The sequence below is a fragment of the Cnephaeus nilssonii genome (assembly GCF_951640355.1).
Source record: "Cnephaeus nilssonii genome assembly, chromosome: 6".
NCBI classification, from domain to species: domain Eukaryota; kingdom Metazoa; phylum Chordata; class Mammalia; order Chiroptera; family Vespertilionidae; genus Cnephaeus; species Cnephaeus nilssonii.
In genome coordinates, this window is record NC_137077.1 from 73,915,820 (window position 1) to 73,936,309 (window position 20,490).

The window sequence follows — 20,490 nt, forward strand, 5'->3', positions numbered from 1 at the left end:
TGTTTTGATCACGGGGCATCTGTTAAGTTTTAAAGACTTAGGGTTCTGAAGATTAACTTTTGTGAGACTATGGTCTACAAAAAATATCCAATTAAAGCCTAGAATTCCTTTTGCTAGCCCAAATTAAATTGAACATATTGTGATTTTTTGTTCTCTTAAAACAAACATATCCACCTCTAGTTTTTATTGTTTAGTAACAATTAGGTTAAGAGTAATATTTTCTGTTTCATATTTTCCTACCTTTTGAGGGATTAAATTCCATGGAGTGCAAATCATGTATTTATTCTGGGGTCTACTTTCAATTAACTGACTCTTCCAGCTCATACGCAACGAGCTGCACTCTTCCACGTGACTCAGCATTGCTCTGCCTCCACCACCTGTTATGAGAGGGCAGGCCTCTCTTCTCTTTGCCCAGGCTTAACAGTATCCCACTAACCTGCTTCTCACTGCTATTTTTACCTTTCTCCAAATCATACCGTTCCAGAGTAATGGTTTAAAATTAAAAAAACAAAAACCACCAAATCAAATTGCTTTCCCGCTTAAAATCTTAAATGAATTGTCATTGTATTTAGGGAAAAATCTAGAATCTTTTTTATGGCCTGCATGTTCACCAGACGGTCTCTCTTTCATATGTGATCCCAGACACGCAGGCTGCCTTTCCTCAGGTACTCTAAATTCTGCCCATCTCCCAGGCTTCTACCCACTCTGCTTTGAAAGGTCTTTACCAAATTGTCTTGATGTTTTCAGACCTTCCCTCCTGATCAGATTGGCAAATTTCCAGACAAATATATTCTTCCTCCTCTTGGTGAGACGCGCTTCATCCGGAGCCAAGAGTTCTTCAGTGTGTAATCTTAAACCTCAGTCTAGGAAACCACATCCTATCTCACCACTATCTCAGTAAGCAGACCTTCACTTCTCCTATCGTCCTTTTTCTTCCAAAACACCAAAACACCAAATCAGATTGCTGAGGTCGTTTTCTAGATTCTTCCCTAAGACTTCAGGGATATTAGCTATTTTCCAGGACCCTTGAAGCAATAGTATTAGCCCTCATATAAATCAGTAAAGTGTTGGTAGTAGTTAATTGGATTTTTGTCATGTTAGACTTTTTGTCTATTTTAATGTGGGCTGACTAAAAGAATACCAAGGGCATAGGTCTGTGTGCACAATCATCCAGGGAAAATGCCAGCAGCTATGAACAACAAAGGAATTGTAGCCATCTCAAACTGGGTATTTCCTTGATTTTTTACCTTGGGCTTATAATAATTCTATTTTTTTTTTATTGGAGAGAGAGAGAGAGAGAGGAGAGGAGAGGAGAGGAGAGGAGAGGAGAGGAGAGGAGAGGAGAGGAGAGGGAGAAATCGATCTATTGCTTCCAGCTCATGCCCTAATTGGGATCAAACCCAATGCCCTGACCCGGAATAAAACCCACCACCTTTTGGTGCAAGGGACGACACTCCAACCAACTGAGCCACACAGGCCAGGACTACAATATTTCTAAAGCATTCTTATAAAACTGTAGTGCTCACTCTGTGGGCAATTTGGAGATGCCGAGAGAATGTATCTTTGAAAATGTCGTGGTGCAAGTTAATTACCGTAATTTATATCAGTTTAAGGTACTAGGGAAGCATTATAAACATTAAAGGAACTTTCAAAGGGAATAAAAAATAATTCTAAAAGTATCTCCCTCCCACCTCCCCCCAAAAGAGAAATTGACTTGTTAAGATTTCTGTTTTATGCAATGTGCCATGATCAGTTTTGTAAGGCAAAGTACATTTAAAAATTATATTCATTCAAATGGTCTTGGAGGGGGGAGGGCTTTAAAATGGTAAGTGGAATTCAATTATTAATCCCAGACTCCTTTCTTCTGGAAACAGTGTTAAATTGGATGTGTATTGGGTATGTTTTTCACATGCTCGTCCTCATAAATTCTCTCCCTCCCATATAATGTTTGTCTGAAATTTCACTAAAGATAAAGCGGAATGAAAAAATGAGTCATTGGCAACCAATCAGCAGAACTTAATGTCCCAAACTCCCTTCAAGGAGGTACAAGCAGCATAAGAAAAATTTTGAAAACAGAGGAAACAAAGATAGAAAATTATGGTTGAAATAGCTAGGACAGTTAGACTAGGTTAAAAACTATCATATTTCCTCTCCCATCTGAAAACTTAGCTTTCCTTTAAAAAGAAACACCTAACTAAATATCAGAATTTGTAACCTTTAAAAAATTTGCCAGGTTTTGGTTATACATTTTTTCCAATTGTCTTCTATTTGGTAAATATCCAGATAATTGGATAGTTTGTACTTACTTTGCTATAAAATGATTCAATTTTTCTATTACAGCCAAGCTTTAAAAAACAATCTCGTCCACCAACAGATTTTAGTAAGTAAAAAAAAAAAAAAAAAAAAAAATCCCAGAGACAGATAACCTAAGTCGATATGCTATTTCTGATCATTATACTTAAAAATTAGTTATTGTTAAAGGTTTGATATCCATGCCTAACACCTCCGTATGGCTAGACATAATTTAAAGGACTCCACGCTTTCCAACAATGTGATTAGTTTGAAACTTGACCCTTAGCCTATCGATTTTCATTTTTATTTTCTTGGAAGCTTTCGGTGAATAACCATTTGAAAACTCTAATTTTTCAATATCAGAGCCGGAAAAGCCCGAGAAACTTAAAGCCTTCAATATCTCCGCACGTTCCTTTTCTCTGCGCTGGAGCCTGCCCTCCGGCCGCGCCGAAGGGTTTCGTGTGGATCTGGTTCCTGACAGTGGCTTTGTTACCATCACAGATCTTGGAGGCGGAGAGTATCAGGTATAGTTTTCATGATCACACTTGCCGAGCCCAACTTGTATTTATATTTGGTCCTGATAGGAAAGTTCTTTATGAAACTCATTCAGCATGAAAACGTCCTCCTTTGAGAGTTTTCAAAAAGCACAAGTTGGAGACAGAAACACTGTTGCCGAATTGAGGAGTGTAAGTTTCAGCATCAGTGGACTGTTACCTTAGCAACGTCTATACCCCCCCCCCTTTTTTTTTTAAAGTCTACCCTGAACCTACAGCCATCCATCCAAGGGTTCATGAATAGTTTAACAAAGAAAGGGCAGAGCTATTGAGTAATCCAGGCTCATTAATTGTGTACTTGCCAGGAGGATCTGCCTTTAAATCATTAATGCAGGCAACATTTCTCTCTAGAGCCATCAATGTGATTCCACTGCCTGAAAAATGTAATAACGATGGATATTCTCATCCTATTTTTTTTAGTTTTTGTTGGAACTACAGAGACACAGGTATTTCGTACACACTCATAAAAACGAGGGCTAAGCCGTGGGCTATAGGTTTATGACTCTTAAATAGTTGTTTCTTGTGACAATGAACTAGCATAGGTGGAAATGCAGATTTGGTGTTCTGTAATGCCGTAGGTTCTGTAAGTTTTTTTTTTGTGTGTGTGTGTGTGAATAGTTATGTGATAGAACACGCTTATATTTTACAATACTGTGAAACTTGTGGTATTTTGAACAGTGCAGAGTTATACAGCAAAGTTGCTTTGTTTTTCTGACTGGGATAGATTCATTTTTAGCTTTCTCGCTTTCCAGGAAGAGTTTTATTGCAATTGTTTGTTTTTGGTGTTCTAGGTTGATGTTTCCAATGCTGTTCCTGGCACTAGGTACGATGTAACTATCTCTTCAATTTCTGCTACAACATACGGCTCACCTGTTAGTAGAACAGTGACAACGAATGTAACGCGTGAGTATGTGCTTCTATTTGGAGCCAGTATAAATCTATTGGATGGAAACACTTGTATTAGCAATGTGGGCATTATATGCACGAAAGCAGTTTGGTAATGAAAGCAAACTGCAAACACTAAGAAAGTCATCTGTTTAGAACCTTCATTTTACTGGTTCTTTCGTGTCCTTTTCTTTCCAAGACTAAAGGTAACTATTCTATACCTGTTCATGAAATGGATCAGAGACTGTTACTGGTAATATTTAAATAATGGAGAGCCTGAAAATAAACTCACTGTCCTTGCTAAGAAAGAATTATTCAGCTTGTAAGACTATTTCTTGTTTTCTTAGTTTTGTGTGTAAGACTGGCACAAGTAAGTTTCTTTTGAAAATAATCTGGCATCAAACGTATATTTGGCATGTAGTATTTAGTAGCATTCCATGTTTTACATTCTTACAAAAGCATGTTTTTGGTGTTTCCCAAAACACTTAATCTTTTTATTTTTCTCTTGGTTCTAGGGAGGATACATTCACATTTAAGAGACCGTTCGTCTTCACAAGTGTACATTTGCAAATACTTTTCTTCCCTATGATTGTGAGCATACAATAAGTTAACATGGTTTTGTTTTAATAGAACCAGGGCCTCCAGTCTTCCTAGCAGGAGAAAGAGTCGGTTCTGCTGGGATTCTTCTCTCTTGGAATACACCCCCTAATCCAAATGGAAGGATTACCTCTTATGTTGTGAAGTATAAGGAAGTTTGTCCATGGATGCAAACAGCATATACACAAGTTAGAGCAAAGCCAGACAGTCTGGAAGTTCTTCTTACTAATCTTAATCCTGGAACAACATATGAAATCAAGGTAATAATTTTTTTTTAACAATTACTTAGTATTAAAATATTCCCTCTATTTTAAAGGTGAAGGAGCTTTTCCCATCTGGTCAAGCCTTTACAGCTGCACAGAAGTGCCTGAGGAATGATCATTTGAATCATGACCTCAGTGCCCATCAGGGCTTTTAAAACAAACAAATGTTATAATCCTCTTTCATTTTTATGTGCATTTATGTAATTTATCTATTTTTAAAAGCATTAGCTTAATGACTTTTTCAAAGAATAAATCAAGTTTAAATTAAATAATTTAGGGTTTATAAGTGAAAATGTTCTACTTTTTAATTAAAATCAAAGTTAGCTTTGTTATTTTTCTCTGAATCCTGTTGTATTTGTATGTCTGTTATTGAAAATTTGGATAATGTAATGGGAGTAACTAATGAGCCAGTTTTTCAAAGAACCATGAATTCAGATCAGCTCCATTCACCGATATTTCCTGATAATTTACTGTGTATTTGTGCTAATAAAAATGTTTAATCCTTTACAACATTTAATATGCAACATTTAACATCTTATTTGAAAATGAAATAAAAAAATAACCTATGAAAAACTATCCTAAATTAGTTAGGCCGTATGAAAATGTTTACAATTAAGAGATATCTGTGATATTTCTAGGGAGGTGGTAAAGAGTACAGATGTTTTCTTGTTCTTCTGTACTTTCAACATAACATCAAAATGTTCTTTGATCATTGTAGGTAATTGAATGTTGAGAAAAAATCTGTTAGAGCTGTATAAATATGTGATCAGACAGACATAACTGGGATGACCTTCTAGAATCTAGATGGTTAGAAATGATGGAGAGATTTTGCCTGGAGGGTTTTTCCTACTGGAATTATGCCTATTTGTGAAATAAAAAAAATAATAAGAAGAAGAACTGGAGAGCATATACCAAAATTGGGGATCTCACAAATGAGAAAAGTAAAAACAAACTTTTACTGATACGGAGGTCAAAAATAAAAAACTTGTAATGGCAATTTTAGTGCAGAAACGTGGGTTAAAGAATGGGAAACCTTTTTCTAACTGACATCTGAAAATGACATACTACAGATATTTTCTATAAACAGGCACATATTCAGACTAATTTATGTGAAAATATCCTGTTGAAGGTAATAAGTAGAGATTATATTTTAATGTGATATGAGAAGCTACTAGCCAACTTAGCTCTGCTTAGATCTATTTTTATGGAGTTTGAATTTTTATTCCTTTGAATTCTCTTATTCTTTTCATCCCACACTTTATAAATCATTGTTGAGTCCTTTACCCTGTGGGGATAAATGTTAGCCATTGCAGAATTCCAAAAGGTATTTGGCATGTTACATTTGATATCTTCAAAATGTAGGTATCAAATCTATATGATAATGGAAAAATCCTGTTAAGTATATCACATGTGCTATTTCAGAACAATCCTAGGACATAGATACATTATTATTGCCATTTTAAAGAAAAGGGAAATGTGACTTAGAACAGTTAAGTTAATTGACCAAATCTACTTATCTGGGAATTGGTAGAGGTGCAATTTAAACCAAGGTTGTCTGACTCTGGTATGGTATTTGGAAGGCCTTGAGTCTTGCTCTCTTTTAATGACACTTTTTCTGCCTATTCTATTTGACTAGCTATCCAAGTCAAATAGAAGAATCTTAAATTCTAGAATCCTTAGTGTAAATGATTAATTAGATCTGCTTATTTTATTTTAATTTTTTAATATATTTTATTGCTTTTTTACAGAGAGGAAGGGAGAGGTATAGAGAGTTAGAAACATCGGTGAGAGAGAGAAACATCAATCGGCTGCCTCCTGCACACCCCCTACTGGGAATGTGCCTGCAACCAAGGTACATGCTCTTGACCGGAATCGAACCTGGGACTTTTCAGTCCACAGACCGACTCTATCCACTGAGCCAAACCAGTTAGGGCAAAGATCTGCTTATTTTAAAAAGTGTTTTCCTGAGTGTTTATTTCCCTGATTAAATTGTAAACTCTAAAGCCAGATACCATAGCTATGGTCTTGTATTTGTTACAGAAATAATTATAGATCTTGCATAGAGTGACTATAGTGGAAAGAGGTTGAACTTTAAAAATAAGACAAATTTTAGCTGGATTTTGGTTCTGCTACTTATTCCTGTATGACTTCAGGCAGGTTATCTGACCTCTCTCAACTAGTTTTCTCATCTATAAATTGTTGACAATAATGCATCATGTTTTGATTATGTGGCTAAAATGAGATTTATAAAAGTTGAAGATTTCCTGGTACATAGAAGTTGCACTTTAAATGGTAATTGTTAGCATAGGCTATAAAACTTGATTATTAATTTTTTCATTAAGAATATGAGAAATCTGTTGAATCAAACTATGCTGCAAAAACATCCTTAGGGGAAATGGAAATATGGACAAACTGTGTATATGCCTTACACTTTGGGTGTATTATAAGGATGAGAGGAAAAGGGTCTTTATCATTTGCCAAATAATAAGACAAGTCAAAGTTTTACTATTTCAGATTTTTTAATTAGAGAGCAAAACCCTTGAACATAATTATTTTGATCTCCTCTAGGTGGCTGCTGAAAACAGTGCTGGCATTGGAGTGTTTAGTGACCCATTTCTCTTCCAAACTGCAGAAAGTGGTAATTTTCCTAAAGCATTTTTTTCTACATTAACTTAGTTATGAGTTTTTGTTACTTAATTTGTTGCTAAAATGAATAAAATATTCAATAGCATGACCATTTAATTCTTTTAGAGTCTTCTTAGATAGTTAATTTATTCATTAAAGTATATATTGTCATTTCTGATTATAAAAGCAAGTGTTATCTTAAGAAACTAAAAAAACCCCACAAAAATAAAAAAGCATGAAATGAAAATTATTCATTGCCCTGTTTTACAAAATATCCTGTTCTCATTTTGGTACATTTCTGGCTGGTCTCCTCCCCCCATATATATATATATATATTTCTATATAACTGCATATAATGAAGGTAGGCTTGTGCCATTTATGCACATTTATATCCTGCATGTTCCTGTTAAAATCACCATAAGCATTTATATGACATTAAATTTTTATGTGGATTTTAACAGTTATAATATTATCCATAACATGTAGTCATTACCAAACCAATTTAAACACACCTCTATTGTTCTAGTGGCAGTGAGGAAAAAATCTTATTTATTTATTTATTTATTTATTTTAAATCTTTATTGTTGAAATTATTATATATATCTCCTTTTCTCCCCTATTGACCATTTCTAGCCTGCCCATACTCTCTACCCCAGGCTTTCAAACTCTTTTTCTTTTATTATTTTTTTCTTTATTGATTACATTATTACATATGTGTCCTTATCCCCCCTTTGTCCCTCCCCACCCCCACTCATGCCCTCACTCCCCTGGTGTCTGTGTCCATTGGTTAGGCTTATATGCATGTATACAAGTCCTTTGGTTGATCTCTCCTCCTTACCCCCACCCTCTCCTACCTTCCCTCTGAGGTTTGACGGTCTGATCGATGTTTCTCTGTCTCTGGATCTGTTTTTGTTCATCAGTTTATGTTGTTCATTATATTCCATAAATGAGTGAGATCGTGTGATATTTATCTTTCTCTGTCTGGCTTATTTTGCTTAGCATAATGCTCTCCATTTCTATCCATGCTGTTGCAAATGGTAAGAATGCCTTCTTTTTTACTGCAGCATAGTATTTCGTTGTGTAGATGTACCACAGTTTTCTAATCCACTCATCTGCTGATGGGCACTTAGGCTGTTTCCAAATCTTAGCTATGCTAAATTGTGCTGCTATGAACATAAAGGTGGATATATCCTTTCTGGTTGGTGTTTCTAGTTTCTTGGGATATATTCCTAGAATTGGGATCACTGGGTCAAATGGGAGTTTCATTTTTAGTTTTTTGAGGAACCTCCATACTGTTTTCCACAGTGGCTGCACCAGTCTGCATTCCCACCAGCAGTGCACGAGGGTTCCTTTTTCTCCGCATCCTTGCCAGCACTTGTCATTTGGTGATTTGTTGATGATTGCCATTCTGACAGGTGTGAGATGGTACCTCATTGCAGCTGTCCTTAAGTTTCTTAGTTTGTACTGTTTGTCATATCATTCACATACAGCCTCTCTCCCAAGGCCAAACTTTTTTATAATTTATGTGGCTTTCATTTATAAATCATATTTTGTCATTCTTTTCTACAATGTGCACCTAAATTCTATTATTTGGTATCTTAATACTAGGCAACTCTATCACTTATAATGTTTTACCCCAAATGTCTTATTTTGTTTTTATTTCTTTCAATAGTGACTTGTCATGTTTGTTCAATATTCTGAAATATCTTGATTATTTACTCTACTTTGTCAGTCTTGCATAAATTTCCTTGAAATTAATGGGCATAATTTTCTTTCATTCTGCATTTATGTTTGTCTCATTCCAATTAAAATAATATACAGATTATTATTATTGCAGATTATGAATAATTGAAACCAAAGTACCATGAATTCTGATGAAAATTAATTTTGAGGGTGTGTGAAACTCAAAATGTAATAATCACAACCAACTGGGTGGTATCCACTTTATGTTAGACACTAGATATTTAGACATTCTAGAAATGCTTTGTGGTATAATTGGTGGATATTTGTTTTAATTTGCCATTTCTTCATTATCTAGAGAATCTATATATTCCAAAAGGTTTTGAGAAGAGATTCATATTTCAGTTATTTTTTTGTATATTCACAAACAACTATTAATTGAATTTTTCAGATGTATTTGAATAGTTTATCATTAGACTAGAGACCTGATGCACTAAAATTCGTGCAAGAGTAGGCCTTCCTTCCCCTGGCTGCCGGCACCAACTTCCCTCTGGCACCTGGGACCTGGGCTTCCCTCCTCCAGCCGCCCACAGGCACCTGGGACCTGGGCTGGCTTCCCTCCGCCCCAGCTTCGTCAGGAATGACGTCTGGAAGACGTCTGGTCTAATTAGCATATTACTCTTTAATTATTATAGATGTGTTGATCAAATAGTCTTGAAGTTAAACTTATCTACCCCTTAAACACAACACTATGGGCTTAATTTCTAGTTCTTTATTTTAGGAAGAAGTTAATTAAATGTATTTCAAAACATCTCACCCAAGTAGACTCTCCCTTCCCCAATGTATTACATATTTAGTTTCATATAACATGGGAAATGTAATATCCCAAAATTATATAACTGGCACTCTAAGTTTTATAACATTATTTTTACCTCTCTTGTAATCTCTCTCACTTCCCCAGCTCCAGGAAAAGTGGTAAATCTGACGGTTGAGGCCTTTAACTATTCAGCAGTAAACCTGATTTGGTACTTACCTCGTCAACCAAATGGCAAAATTACCAGTTTCAAGATTAGTGTCAAACATGCAAGAAGTGGGATAGTGGTGAAAGATGTCTCAATCAGAGTAGAGGACATTTTGACTGGGAAATTGCCAGAATGTAATGTAAGTATTATGGAACACTTTCTATGTCTCAAGAATTTTAAATAAATGTATATCTTGAAGTTTCCTGCATCTGGATACTATATATAGCGATTTGATTACTTATAGTATTAGGTCATAGTAACATGTTACACACAGTTGGCTATATTCAAAGTAGAATAAGAGAAGGGTTTGAGAATTCAAGAGTAAAGTGTCAGAATTGCTTAGGGAGCTCAGGAAAGACTCCTGACAGGACTAGCATTTGTGATAGGCCTTGGAGAAAAGATAGGTGGAGATTGTCTGAGAGACACATTTTGTGTGAAGGATACTTTATAAAGCTCTGAAGTAAGAAAGTGTAGGCTATCACTAATAACAAGATGTGACAGGAAGTGAGGGGATGGGCATTGTCAAGGTTAAGTTTGTGGAAGTAGATTTTTGTTGTGCATATCTTTGGTGAAAAATATCTTTGGTTATTATTCTAGTCACCAATGGGAAATCCCTAGAAGTACTGTAATAATGCTCTTCTAAAAATAATCTTGTTGATCTTTGTGATAATATTGATGGAGAAACAGCCAAACAAAATTTTGTTTTAAATGCTTGAATTTTTACAAGTTTCAAAATCTTCTTTGTAGAATTTGGATATATTCTAATATATACAAACACATACACACACACACATGAACATGCACTCACATACACAACACATGCTTTGTATTTTGAGTGCTTATGAGAAAAAATTATAGTAACAGTAAGAAAGAAACATATTTGAAATTTCACAAACAGGGAAAAATTTCAACTCTTTGGCTCTTGTACTTTTAACTTGAATTTCAAAAATTCTTACTAATGATTTTGTTATAGTTTTACCTTTGTTTTAAGCCACTTGCAATCCTACTCACAAGAAAGATTAAGGTATAAAGAATGCAATCTGTATATTATGCTCTAAAACTGTAGGCATAAATGGGTATAATTCTAGGGTATAATCTAGCAGATTTTCCCAGAACTTGTATAGGCTAATTTGTTAAAATCTTAACCAGTCATACACATATCACAAATTTAATGATGATATTTATAGTATAAAGGAAAAAAGAAATAAACTTCTTATGTCTGTGAAGAGACAACACATTTTTCCATTGATATTTATCTTATTCACTAGGAGAATAATGAATCTTTTTTATGGAGTACAACCAGCCCTTCTCCAACCCTTAGTAGAGGTACACCTCCAACGCGTACTACATATTCATCGAACACGTTGGCACGGAGCAGGATAAGCTCTGTGTGGAAAGAACCTATCAGTTTTGTAGTGACACATTTGAGACCTTATACAACATATCTGTTTGAAGTTTCTGCTGTTACAACGGAAGCAGGTTATATTGATAGTACAATTGTCAGAACACCAGAATCAGGTATGGTTTCTATTTATTTCGTGTTTGTGTGGGAAAAAAAGTTAAATTACGTACAGAAAGGCCTTTCATTTTTTTTTTTTTGATACCGATCTTTTTGTTAAAATATTTCTTCCCTTTTAATACTTTCCTCTCTAATGACAGACAATAGAAATCTTACCTGGAGAATCTTCAATTTCACTTCTCTTTTATAACATAAGCATGTAGAAGCAGAAATATTTGAAAAGATTCTTGAACTAATGACCTTGATTCTAAGATCAGCCTTTTATTCTGTGATCTCAGCATTTATTCATCATCATCCCTTCCCTTCTGCATCTTCTATAATCACCTATACCCTTCTCTCACTGATATTGCTATCACCAAATGTAAAGCTATCACCTGCAGTGGCATAAATATCATGCAATTAACATTTCAGTATTAAATAAAAACAGTAGTTAAAAATATACATATTAGTATCCTATTTGCCCTGCAGTTTCCTCATGTGAAAAAAGGAGACTGTAATAGTATGTTTTTTATGGCAGTGGTGTTAGGATTCAATGAGTATAATTAGATATTATTACCACTAAATTCAAAAAGCACATACTATTTCTAGATCTGAAAATACCTATTTAATTATGGTAGTATGGATATATATATGTAAATTTATGTAGATACTGATATAATTCCATACTAAATATATAGTATCAAACATTCAGTTGTGATTGGTAATATTTGAAGTTACTGGAAATTATTGCTGGTAGAGTAATATCACGAAAGCATAGTATTTTCTTTTCTGGTAACATAGCTGTTAGTTTTTATCATTTCATTACATGTAAGTTTAAGTTTTTTTTTTAATTTTAATAACCATCTTTGAATCATAGCATTTTCTTCTTCCATATCCTTTACTTCTTCTTATACAACAAAAACAAATTCATGAGGGTCACCCAAAGTGAGATTTAGTAGGCACAAAATTTGTTTTGAAAAAAAAATTTTGAAATGTTTCATTTTAATTTAAAGAAAGGGTAAAATGTAGAAACATCTATGAAAAATAGACTATTTTAAATTATCATTATTAATTTTACATGTTACCAGTGTTACATTAGAATATTCTAACTATAGGCTATAAATATTCTCTCAGAACCAAGTACAAATATTGATACAAAAAGTAAAGATCATTGCCAATAGATTCTGAAGGTTGTTATTTCCTTGACGCTTTTACTTGTATCTACCAGGAGTTGAGTGTATATCAAGCCAGATACAGGCCTGTTGAATGCAATATATATGTACATATACATGTTTCAGGACAGTGTAACTCTACACTGAATTATAAAGAAATGAAACTTAGTTGCAGCATTAAATAAGACTAGTAATTGTTGCAAATAAGTTGATCTTATGATCCAGCATGTCTTATTCAAATTCAATTTGTTCCCTTTTTCCTTTTCTTAAGTTAAGAAAACACTTTGCTGTTATTGTGATATTTTATTTTGTTTTTGACTTTATATTTTATTATGTATATTTAATCAGGTAATTTTTAATTTTAAATATATATCTGTTCTGTTATTTATTCATTTTCCCCTGTGATTATTTTAGTACCTGAAGGACCACCACAAAACTGTGTAACAGGCAACATTACAGGAAAGTCCTTTTCAATTTCATGTGATCCACCAATGACAGTAACAGGGAAATTTAGTTATAAAGTTGAATTATATGGGCCATCAGGTAAGTGTTCATTGGTTTTGTGTTTACTTTTTAGAATAAGAATTATATAAAATATGTTACTGGCATCAATTTTTTAAAAGTATCAGACTCCTTTTAAAAAGACCCTGTAATTGAAGCAAATAATTGAAAAGTAATAAGGAAGGTGAGGCTCTTTGAAATTTTTCTTAAAACCATAAATAAGTATAAAGATGGCAAAACACTATCCATGTTCCATATTTGTTGAGGCTGAGCTGAACTAGAGATAACTCCTTAAGAAGAAAAGTGTTAGAGGAGATATACCGAGAACACCCCCCCAAAAAAAAAATGTATATATACTTTAACAGCTGATAGCTCAATTTTGAAAATGAAATGTATTTTAATAAACGCTGCCTTTATAATTTTTCAAAGTGTGTGTATACATTTTTTTGGGATGCCCTATATGTCTTCATATTTGAACAAGAGGACCTTGAGTTATTCTGATTACGAATATATTTATGAAGAACAGTAGTCTTAGATTATACTAACTTAGATTTCTGCTTAGAATAAAGACTCCATTTCTAATAGTTAGAGCTCTCTGAAAATAATATGAGCAACTTTATGAGGTGTCAAGTTCTCCATCTTTGTGAACAAGGAGAACTTTGGCATCCATTTGTCATAGATATTTTGAGGGGTTCAAATACTATATTATTGGTAGTTAATTAAATAAAATCTAAAATTGTTTCCTAATTTGAGATCTATGGTTATACAAGATAAGTTAAATTCAAATAACAATGAAATAACATAAACTTACATATTATTATTTATCTGGAAGAATGAAAAAAATAGAGTTCCAAATTATTCATTGTGAAACTTTTATGAATCTCATGAATCATATGAGTAACCTTTATTTTTCATTCCTAAGTACCCATGCTCCTAAAACCCTGAAATACTTGCAGTTTTTTAAAAAATTGTAGTCCTGCCCTGACCAGTTTGGTTCAGTGGATAGAGCGTCAGCCTGTGGACTGAAGGGTCCCAGGTTCGATTCCGGTCAAGGGCATGTACCTTGGTTGCGGGCACATCCCCAGTAGGAAGTGTGCAGGAGGCAACTGAATCGATGTTTCTCTCTCATCGATGTTTCTAACTCTCTATCCCTCTCCTTCTCCTTTCCTCTCTGTAAAAAAACAATAAAACATATTTTAAAAAATGGTAGTCCTTTCTTCTCCTCCTAACCCTTTCTTCTTTCTGAAACACAGAGACAAACACAATACAGAGACATACCTTTTCTGTATGTTTTGGTATTGTTTTGCAAAACAGTGACAAGGTAATCTTTCATCTGTAAAACTGATAAGATGCATTTAGTAACTATTGCATTTAACAACATGGAGGTCATTAACAATCTTGGCAAGAACAGTTATGATGAAGTGTGGGGGTAAATGACTGATTGGGATGGATTCAAGAGAATGGGAGAACATTGTAGTAGTAGGTAACAGACAATTCTTGAGTTTTGCTGCAAAGTGAAGCAATGAAAGGACACAGGGCGTGGGGGTGGGGGTAAGCAGAGCTAACAGAGTTTTTTTCCCCCCGAAAGAACAAATAATTCGTCTCTGTTGTCTGATGTGAATGAAGAAAGAAACAAAAACTTAATGATATAAGAAAGGCAAGAATTATTGGGAAGATGTTTTTGTGTAGGCAGAAGTTGAGATCTTTTGCTTAAATGTAGGGATTGGTTTGAGATAAGAATACAGATGGTTTGTCCATAGTGACAGACTGTAAGGCAGAATATTTGAGTACAGAGGCTGGTAAATAGGTAATTTTGTTGATGGGAGTCTGTGGCAGATCTTTTCTGATTGATTTAATTATTTTTTAATGGATTGAGAAGCAAGACTATCAACTGTGAGTGATGATGGAGCAGACAGACTTTTGAACTCGGAGGAGGGAATAGAAAGTATAAAATAATCATGTAGAAGAACGGAGGGAGTGATAGGACTGGGAATTAAGTAAGGTGCTAGGCACCATTACGTTCTCATTTGAGATGTGGTAATGAATAAAGTGATACCAATCAGAGTGGTTTGTGTTTTTCTCCAGCACCCTTCAATGAGAGAAAGGCAAGGGAATTGAAGACTTATGTCAGGCAGTGATTATAATTGACAATGGCATTGAGGAAATCAAGTGGTGAAGGACCAAACAAAATAAAATAGAAGAGGTGGTAAGATAAATGGATTGGAGGCCTCAGTGGACTCAAAGAATTGTTGTTTCAGGGTTCTAGAGTAAGTGAATAAGGAGATAAGAAAGAGTGATCAGAGAGTTGGATGAAATTGAGATTATGGAGGATTTGCAGTTATTGGTAATAGCGATAACCAAGTTACGACCATGAGAGAGTGACTGAGATAGAGTGCAGGACTAGATTATTAAAAAAAGAGCTCAAGGTAGTTTAAGGATTATTTCTAGGAATATTGAAATCACCACACAGTAAGATGGTAGCATTGAAGAAAGTGACATTGAAGTAGTAGGTACTCCATCCAGAATGAGAGTGACTGGCCCTGGGGTTAGAAGATCACTACAACAATGAGGGCCAGTGGATGTCATTATAACATCACATTTAAAACTGTAGGCTTTTATAAGGAGGGAGCTAGAATGGCCTATGACAGGGTAATGAGGAACAAGGAAAACACTTACCACACCTGAAGGGCTAATCATATCATAAGGGCTCTGGGGAAAAATAGACTACCACTATTGGGAAGGCTGAAGGGAACAGAAGTGGCCCTTAGAGGGGACAGCCAGGTTTCAACTATAGCAAGAAGGTGAAAGAACTATTTAGTGAAAAAGTTCAGGACTTAAGGAATTTTGATGCTGGACTACTTAAGGAATTTTTCTCAGAAGCTAAATTAGAAATGGTTTCTAAATAAAATTTTCTATAGATGAAAATGAGAATATTTAGCATTTTAATTGACTAAATTTGAATATAAAATGTTGTCACTGATTTTTAAAAATAAATCTTTATTGTGGAAAATATTACATATGTCCGCTTTTTTCCCCCCATTGCCCTCTTCACCACCCACTGTCTGTGTCCTTGGGTTATGCATATAAGCATATGAGTTCATTGGTTGATCTGTTCCCCCTTTCCACCCTCCCCTGCCTTCCTTCTGAGATTTGACAGTCTGTTCAATGTTTCTATGTCTCTGGGTCTATTTTTGTTTATCAGTTTATGTTGGTCATTAGATTCCACATATGAATGAGATCATGTGATACTTATCTTTCTCTGATTGGCTTATTTTGCTTAGCATAATGCTCTCTAGGTCCAAATGGTAGGAGTTCCTTCTTTTTTATAGCCGCATAGTATTCCATTGTGTAGGTGTACCATAGTTTTTAATCCACTCATCTGCTGATGGGCACTTAGGTTGTTTCCAAATCTTAGCTATTGTAAATTGTGCTGCTATGAACATAGGGGTGCATATATCCTTTCTGATTGGTGTTTCTAGTTTCTTGGGATATATTCCTAGAAGTGGGATCACTGGGTCAAATGGCAGTTCCATTTTTAACTTTTTGAGGAAACTCCATACTGTTTTCCACAGTGGCTGCACCACTTTGCATTTCCACCAGCAGTGCACGAGGGTTCCTTTTTCTCCACATCCTTGCCAACAATTGTCATTTGTTGATTTGTTAATGATAGCCATTCTGACAGGTGGTACCTCATTGTCATTTTGATTTGCATCTCTGGGATGATCAGTGACTTTGAACACTTTTTCATATGCCTTTTGGCCTTCTGCATGTCCATTTTGGAGACATTGAGGTCCTTTGCCCATTTTTTAATTGGGTTGTTTATCTTCCTTTGGTTAAGTTGTATGAGTTCCCTGTTTTGTAGGTTAACCCTTTATTGGATGTATCATTGGCAAATATGTTCTCCCATGGAGTGGGCACTCTTGTTATTTTATTGATTTTTTTTTTTTTTTTTGCTGTGCAGAAGCTCTTTATTTTGATGTAGTCCCATTTGCGTATTTTCTCCTTAATTACCATTGTCCTAGGAGCTGTATCAGTAAACATATTGCTATGAGAGATGTCTGAGATTTTGCTGCCAATGGTTTCTTCAAGGATTTTTATGGTTTCACATCTTACATTTAAGTCTTTTATTTATTTTGAGTTTATTTTTGTGTATGGTGGTCTAATTTCTTTTCTTTTTTTTATGTATCTGCCCAACTTTTCCAACACCATTTATTGAAGAGAGAAGAGAGACTCCATTGTATGTTCTTGCCTCCTTTGTCAAATATTAAATGAGCATAATGACTTAGGTTGATTTCTGGGTTCTCTGTTCTGTTCCATTGGCCTATTTGCCTGTTTTTGTGCTAGTACCAGGTTGTTTTAAATACAATGGCTTTGTAGTACAACTTGAAATCTGGTTTTGTGATTCTTCCAACTTTGTTTTTCTTTCTCAAGATTGCTGAAACTATTCAGTCTTTTTTGATTCCATATAAATTTTTGGAGAATTTGTTCTAGCTCTGTGAAATATGCTGTTGGTATTTTAATAGGTATTGCACTGAATCTGTAGATTGCCTTGTGTAGTATTGACATTTTAATAATGTTGATTCTACCAATCCATGAGCATGGTATATTCTTCCACTTGCATATATCTTCCTCTATTTCTTTTTCCAAATACAGGTCTTTTACCTCCTTGATTAAGTTTATTTCTAAGTATCTAAATTTTTTTTTGTTGCAATGGTAAATGGGGTTGTTTGTTTGTTTTCCCTTTCTGAGAGTTCATTATTGGTGTATAAAAATGCCATAGATTTCTTATTAATTTTATATTCTGCTACGTTGCCAAATTCATTTATTAAATCTAGTAGTTCTAATGTGTTCCCTTAAAATATATAAAAAAATAACATGGGAATTGAACAGGACTTCATAATTTAATAAAAGTCATTTTAAACACTGGATGATTTTCATGTTATTTTTGTTATTTTAATTAAATCGATATCAATGCACTATTAAGCTCTATATTTAAAATATATTTAAACGTTATAGTGCCCTGGCCAGTATGCTCAGTGCTTAGAGTGTTGCCCATTCATGGAAAGGTCACGGGTTTGATTCCCAGTCTAGGACATGTAGCTGGGCTGCAGGTTTGATCCATGCCACAGTTGGGGCACGTGTGGGAGGCAACCAATTGATGTGTCTCTCTCACATCATGTTTTTTTTTCTCTCTCTCTCCCCCCACCCCCCTTTCCTCCCTCTCTTCCACTCTCTCTAAAAAAAAAAATCAATGGAGAAAAAAATCCTCTGGTGAGGATTAAGAACAAAAATAAATTGTATTAAAAAACAATGCACAAGTTAGCACTTTAAATGCTGTTCTTGGCTATATCCTTATATGTGAGAATGATTACATGTTTGATGAGAAAATAATCCACAGGTATTTTTTTTTTTTTTTTGCTTTTTTTCAGGTCGGATTTGGGATAACAGCACAAAAGACCTTAAGTTTGCATTCACTAACCTAACACCATTTACAATGTATGATGTATATGTTGCTGCAGAAACCAGTGCAGGGATTGGACCCAAATCAAATATTTCAATATTCACTCCCCCAGAAGGTAAGAACACCTCCTTTAGTGTATTAATTAGATGTTTTTGCTCTGCTTGTGAATTTTATTGCATTGGTTAAACATTATATTAGAAGCTATTTGGCTTATATAGGGTTTCCCAAGAAATGTACACCCACACTTTGAATAATTATAAAATCAGTGTTTATTAAAATACATTTCATTTTCAGAATTGAGCTATCAGCTGTTAAAGTGTGTATACATTTTTTGGACACCCCATATGTACTTAATTAATGTTATTTCCTTATCAGGTGACTACCTAGTACATTCTAAACATATATAACTCAGAACATTAAACCAATAGCTTACTTCATAATAAGAGGTTAGGAAACACTACATGCAGTAACAGACCTGCTAGAGGTTCACAGTGAATATTGGCAAAACCTCAAGAAATCTTAAACAAATACATTTAACAGTGTTTAACTCACATTATTTGATGTAGAAAATATATTTCTTCACAGATTAATGTTCAGAGGAATCTATATCTCCAATGCCTATAACAAATATGTTTATAATGAATAAAATATTTTAAGCAAGTAGGGAATCCTAGAGGGTGCATAATACTAATTTACAAGCATATACTGAAATTATTAAAACAATATTTCCCCTAAAGAAACACTTTTATTTGTATCTCGTAAACATCAGTTTTAGGTGAAACATAGTGTTAAAAAATTTTTACCATACTCTTTTATAGCATTTTTTTTTGGCCTACACCAAACTTGCTAAATGTCTTTATTTCTATTTAGGGATTGTATAACTGAAAAGAATACAATAATTTTTTCACAATCACATTAGCACTTTTAAAGTTTTACATATTTTCTTTGTGTGAAAGATAAGATACAGTAACATAAATTAAATACATTCATGTGTGAACATACATGGGCATGCATACACCACACACACACACACACACACACACACACACACACACACACACACACACACGATTGGGCATGAATTCATCAGAAATATATCCATTCAAGTATTTGACCATTAGAGGGCAGCAACCATTAGGGAATTTTGTACTTCCCTTCAAAAAACAGTAAAACGATGATATTTTATTGTTTAAAGAACATACAAATTATGTTTTATATCACTTTCAAATGAAAATGCTAATGCATATATGGTTTCAATACACAGATTAAGAAAGAGATGTATACACATAAGCAAAATGTTCTCATTTTTTTTTATTAAATTTTTTCCTTCGTGTTTCTATTAGAAGAGTTTTGGCTTTATATGTCTTCTCCACTAGACCTTAATTTTTCCTGTTCTCCACCTAAAAACTGCTCTTAAGCATTTTCAAGAAAACGGGACAGATTTATGGATAGCTGTCAAGCACAGCAGAGCTCCCTGGCCCTCATCACACCAGAGTGCTTGAGTTTGATTGTAATAGCATTTTCTCAACCAAGCTAATTGACCAGCTAATTTCTCTTCTTATATTATACAGTTAAATAAATTAAAAACTTTTGTCTTCTTTCAAGTAAAATCAATTTTGGTGCTTCTGAATCCAGAATTTAAGATTGTTTTATTGTCATCATTCTTGGCCTACAGTATTTGACAAAAACAGAGAAATAGAAAATATTGCCACATACAATCCCGTGTTTTTTATTTTGAATATCATGTAAACATTCATTTCCCTTTTTATTTCTGCATTTTTGTTCACAAAATAATAAGTATAATTTTAGGGACATTGTTCAATATATTTCACATGAGTTATTTTTCAGACCAAATTATTTTCAATAGATGACTCTATTTTGCCCTGTGTAGCAAGCAGTTTACCCTGAGTTTCATCTTACTATCTTCTTGGGCTACTCAC

At 34.2% G+C, this 20,490-nt stretch overlaps 1 protein-coding gene across 2 annotated transcripts in view; it reads left to right on the forward strand.

Annotated features, from left to right (window-relative positions):
• PTPRQ (protein tyrosine phosphatase receptor type Q) overlaps nucleotides 1-20,490 on the forward strand; it is a gene marked incomplete at both ends in the record, with an annotated part of 254,195 nt that overhangs the window by 48,244 nt on the left and 185,461 nt on the right. The window contains 8 exons of one of the 2 annotated variants that reach the window (XM_079775460.1): nucleotides 3,239-3,292; nucleotides 3,638-3,749; nucleotides 4,362-4,588; nucleotides 7,160-7,229; nucleotides 9,858-10,057; nucleotides 11,187-11,436; nucleotides 13,003-13,131; nucleotides 18,519-18,665. In XM_079775460.1, coding sequence (XP_079631586.1) covers nucleotides 3,239-3,292; nucleotides 3,638-3,749; nucleotides 4,362-4,588; nucleotides 7,160-7,229; nucleotides 9,858-10,057; nucleotides 11,187-11,436; nucleotides 13,003-13,131; nucleotides 18,519-18,665 — 1,189 coding nt within the window. Of the gene's footprint in view, nucleotides 1-3,238; nucleotides 3,293-3,637; nucleotides 3,750-4,361; nucleotides 4,589-7,159; nucleotides 7,230-9,857; nucleotides 10,058-11,186; nucleotides 11,437-13,002; nucleotides 13,132-18,518; nucleotides 18,666-20,490 lie in introns of those variants that run through there. The other variant, XM_079775461.1, reaches the window with a different exon arrangement.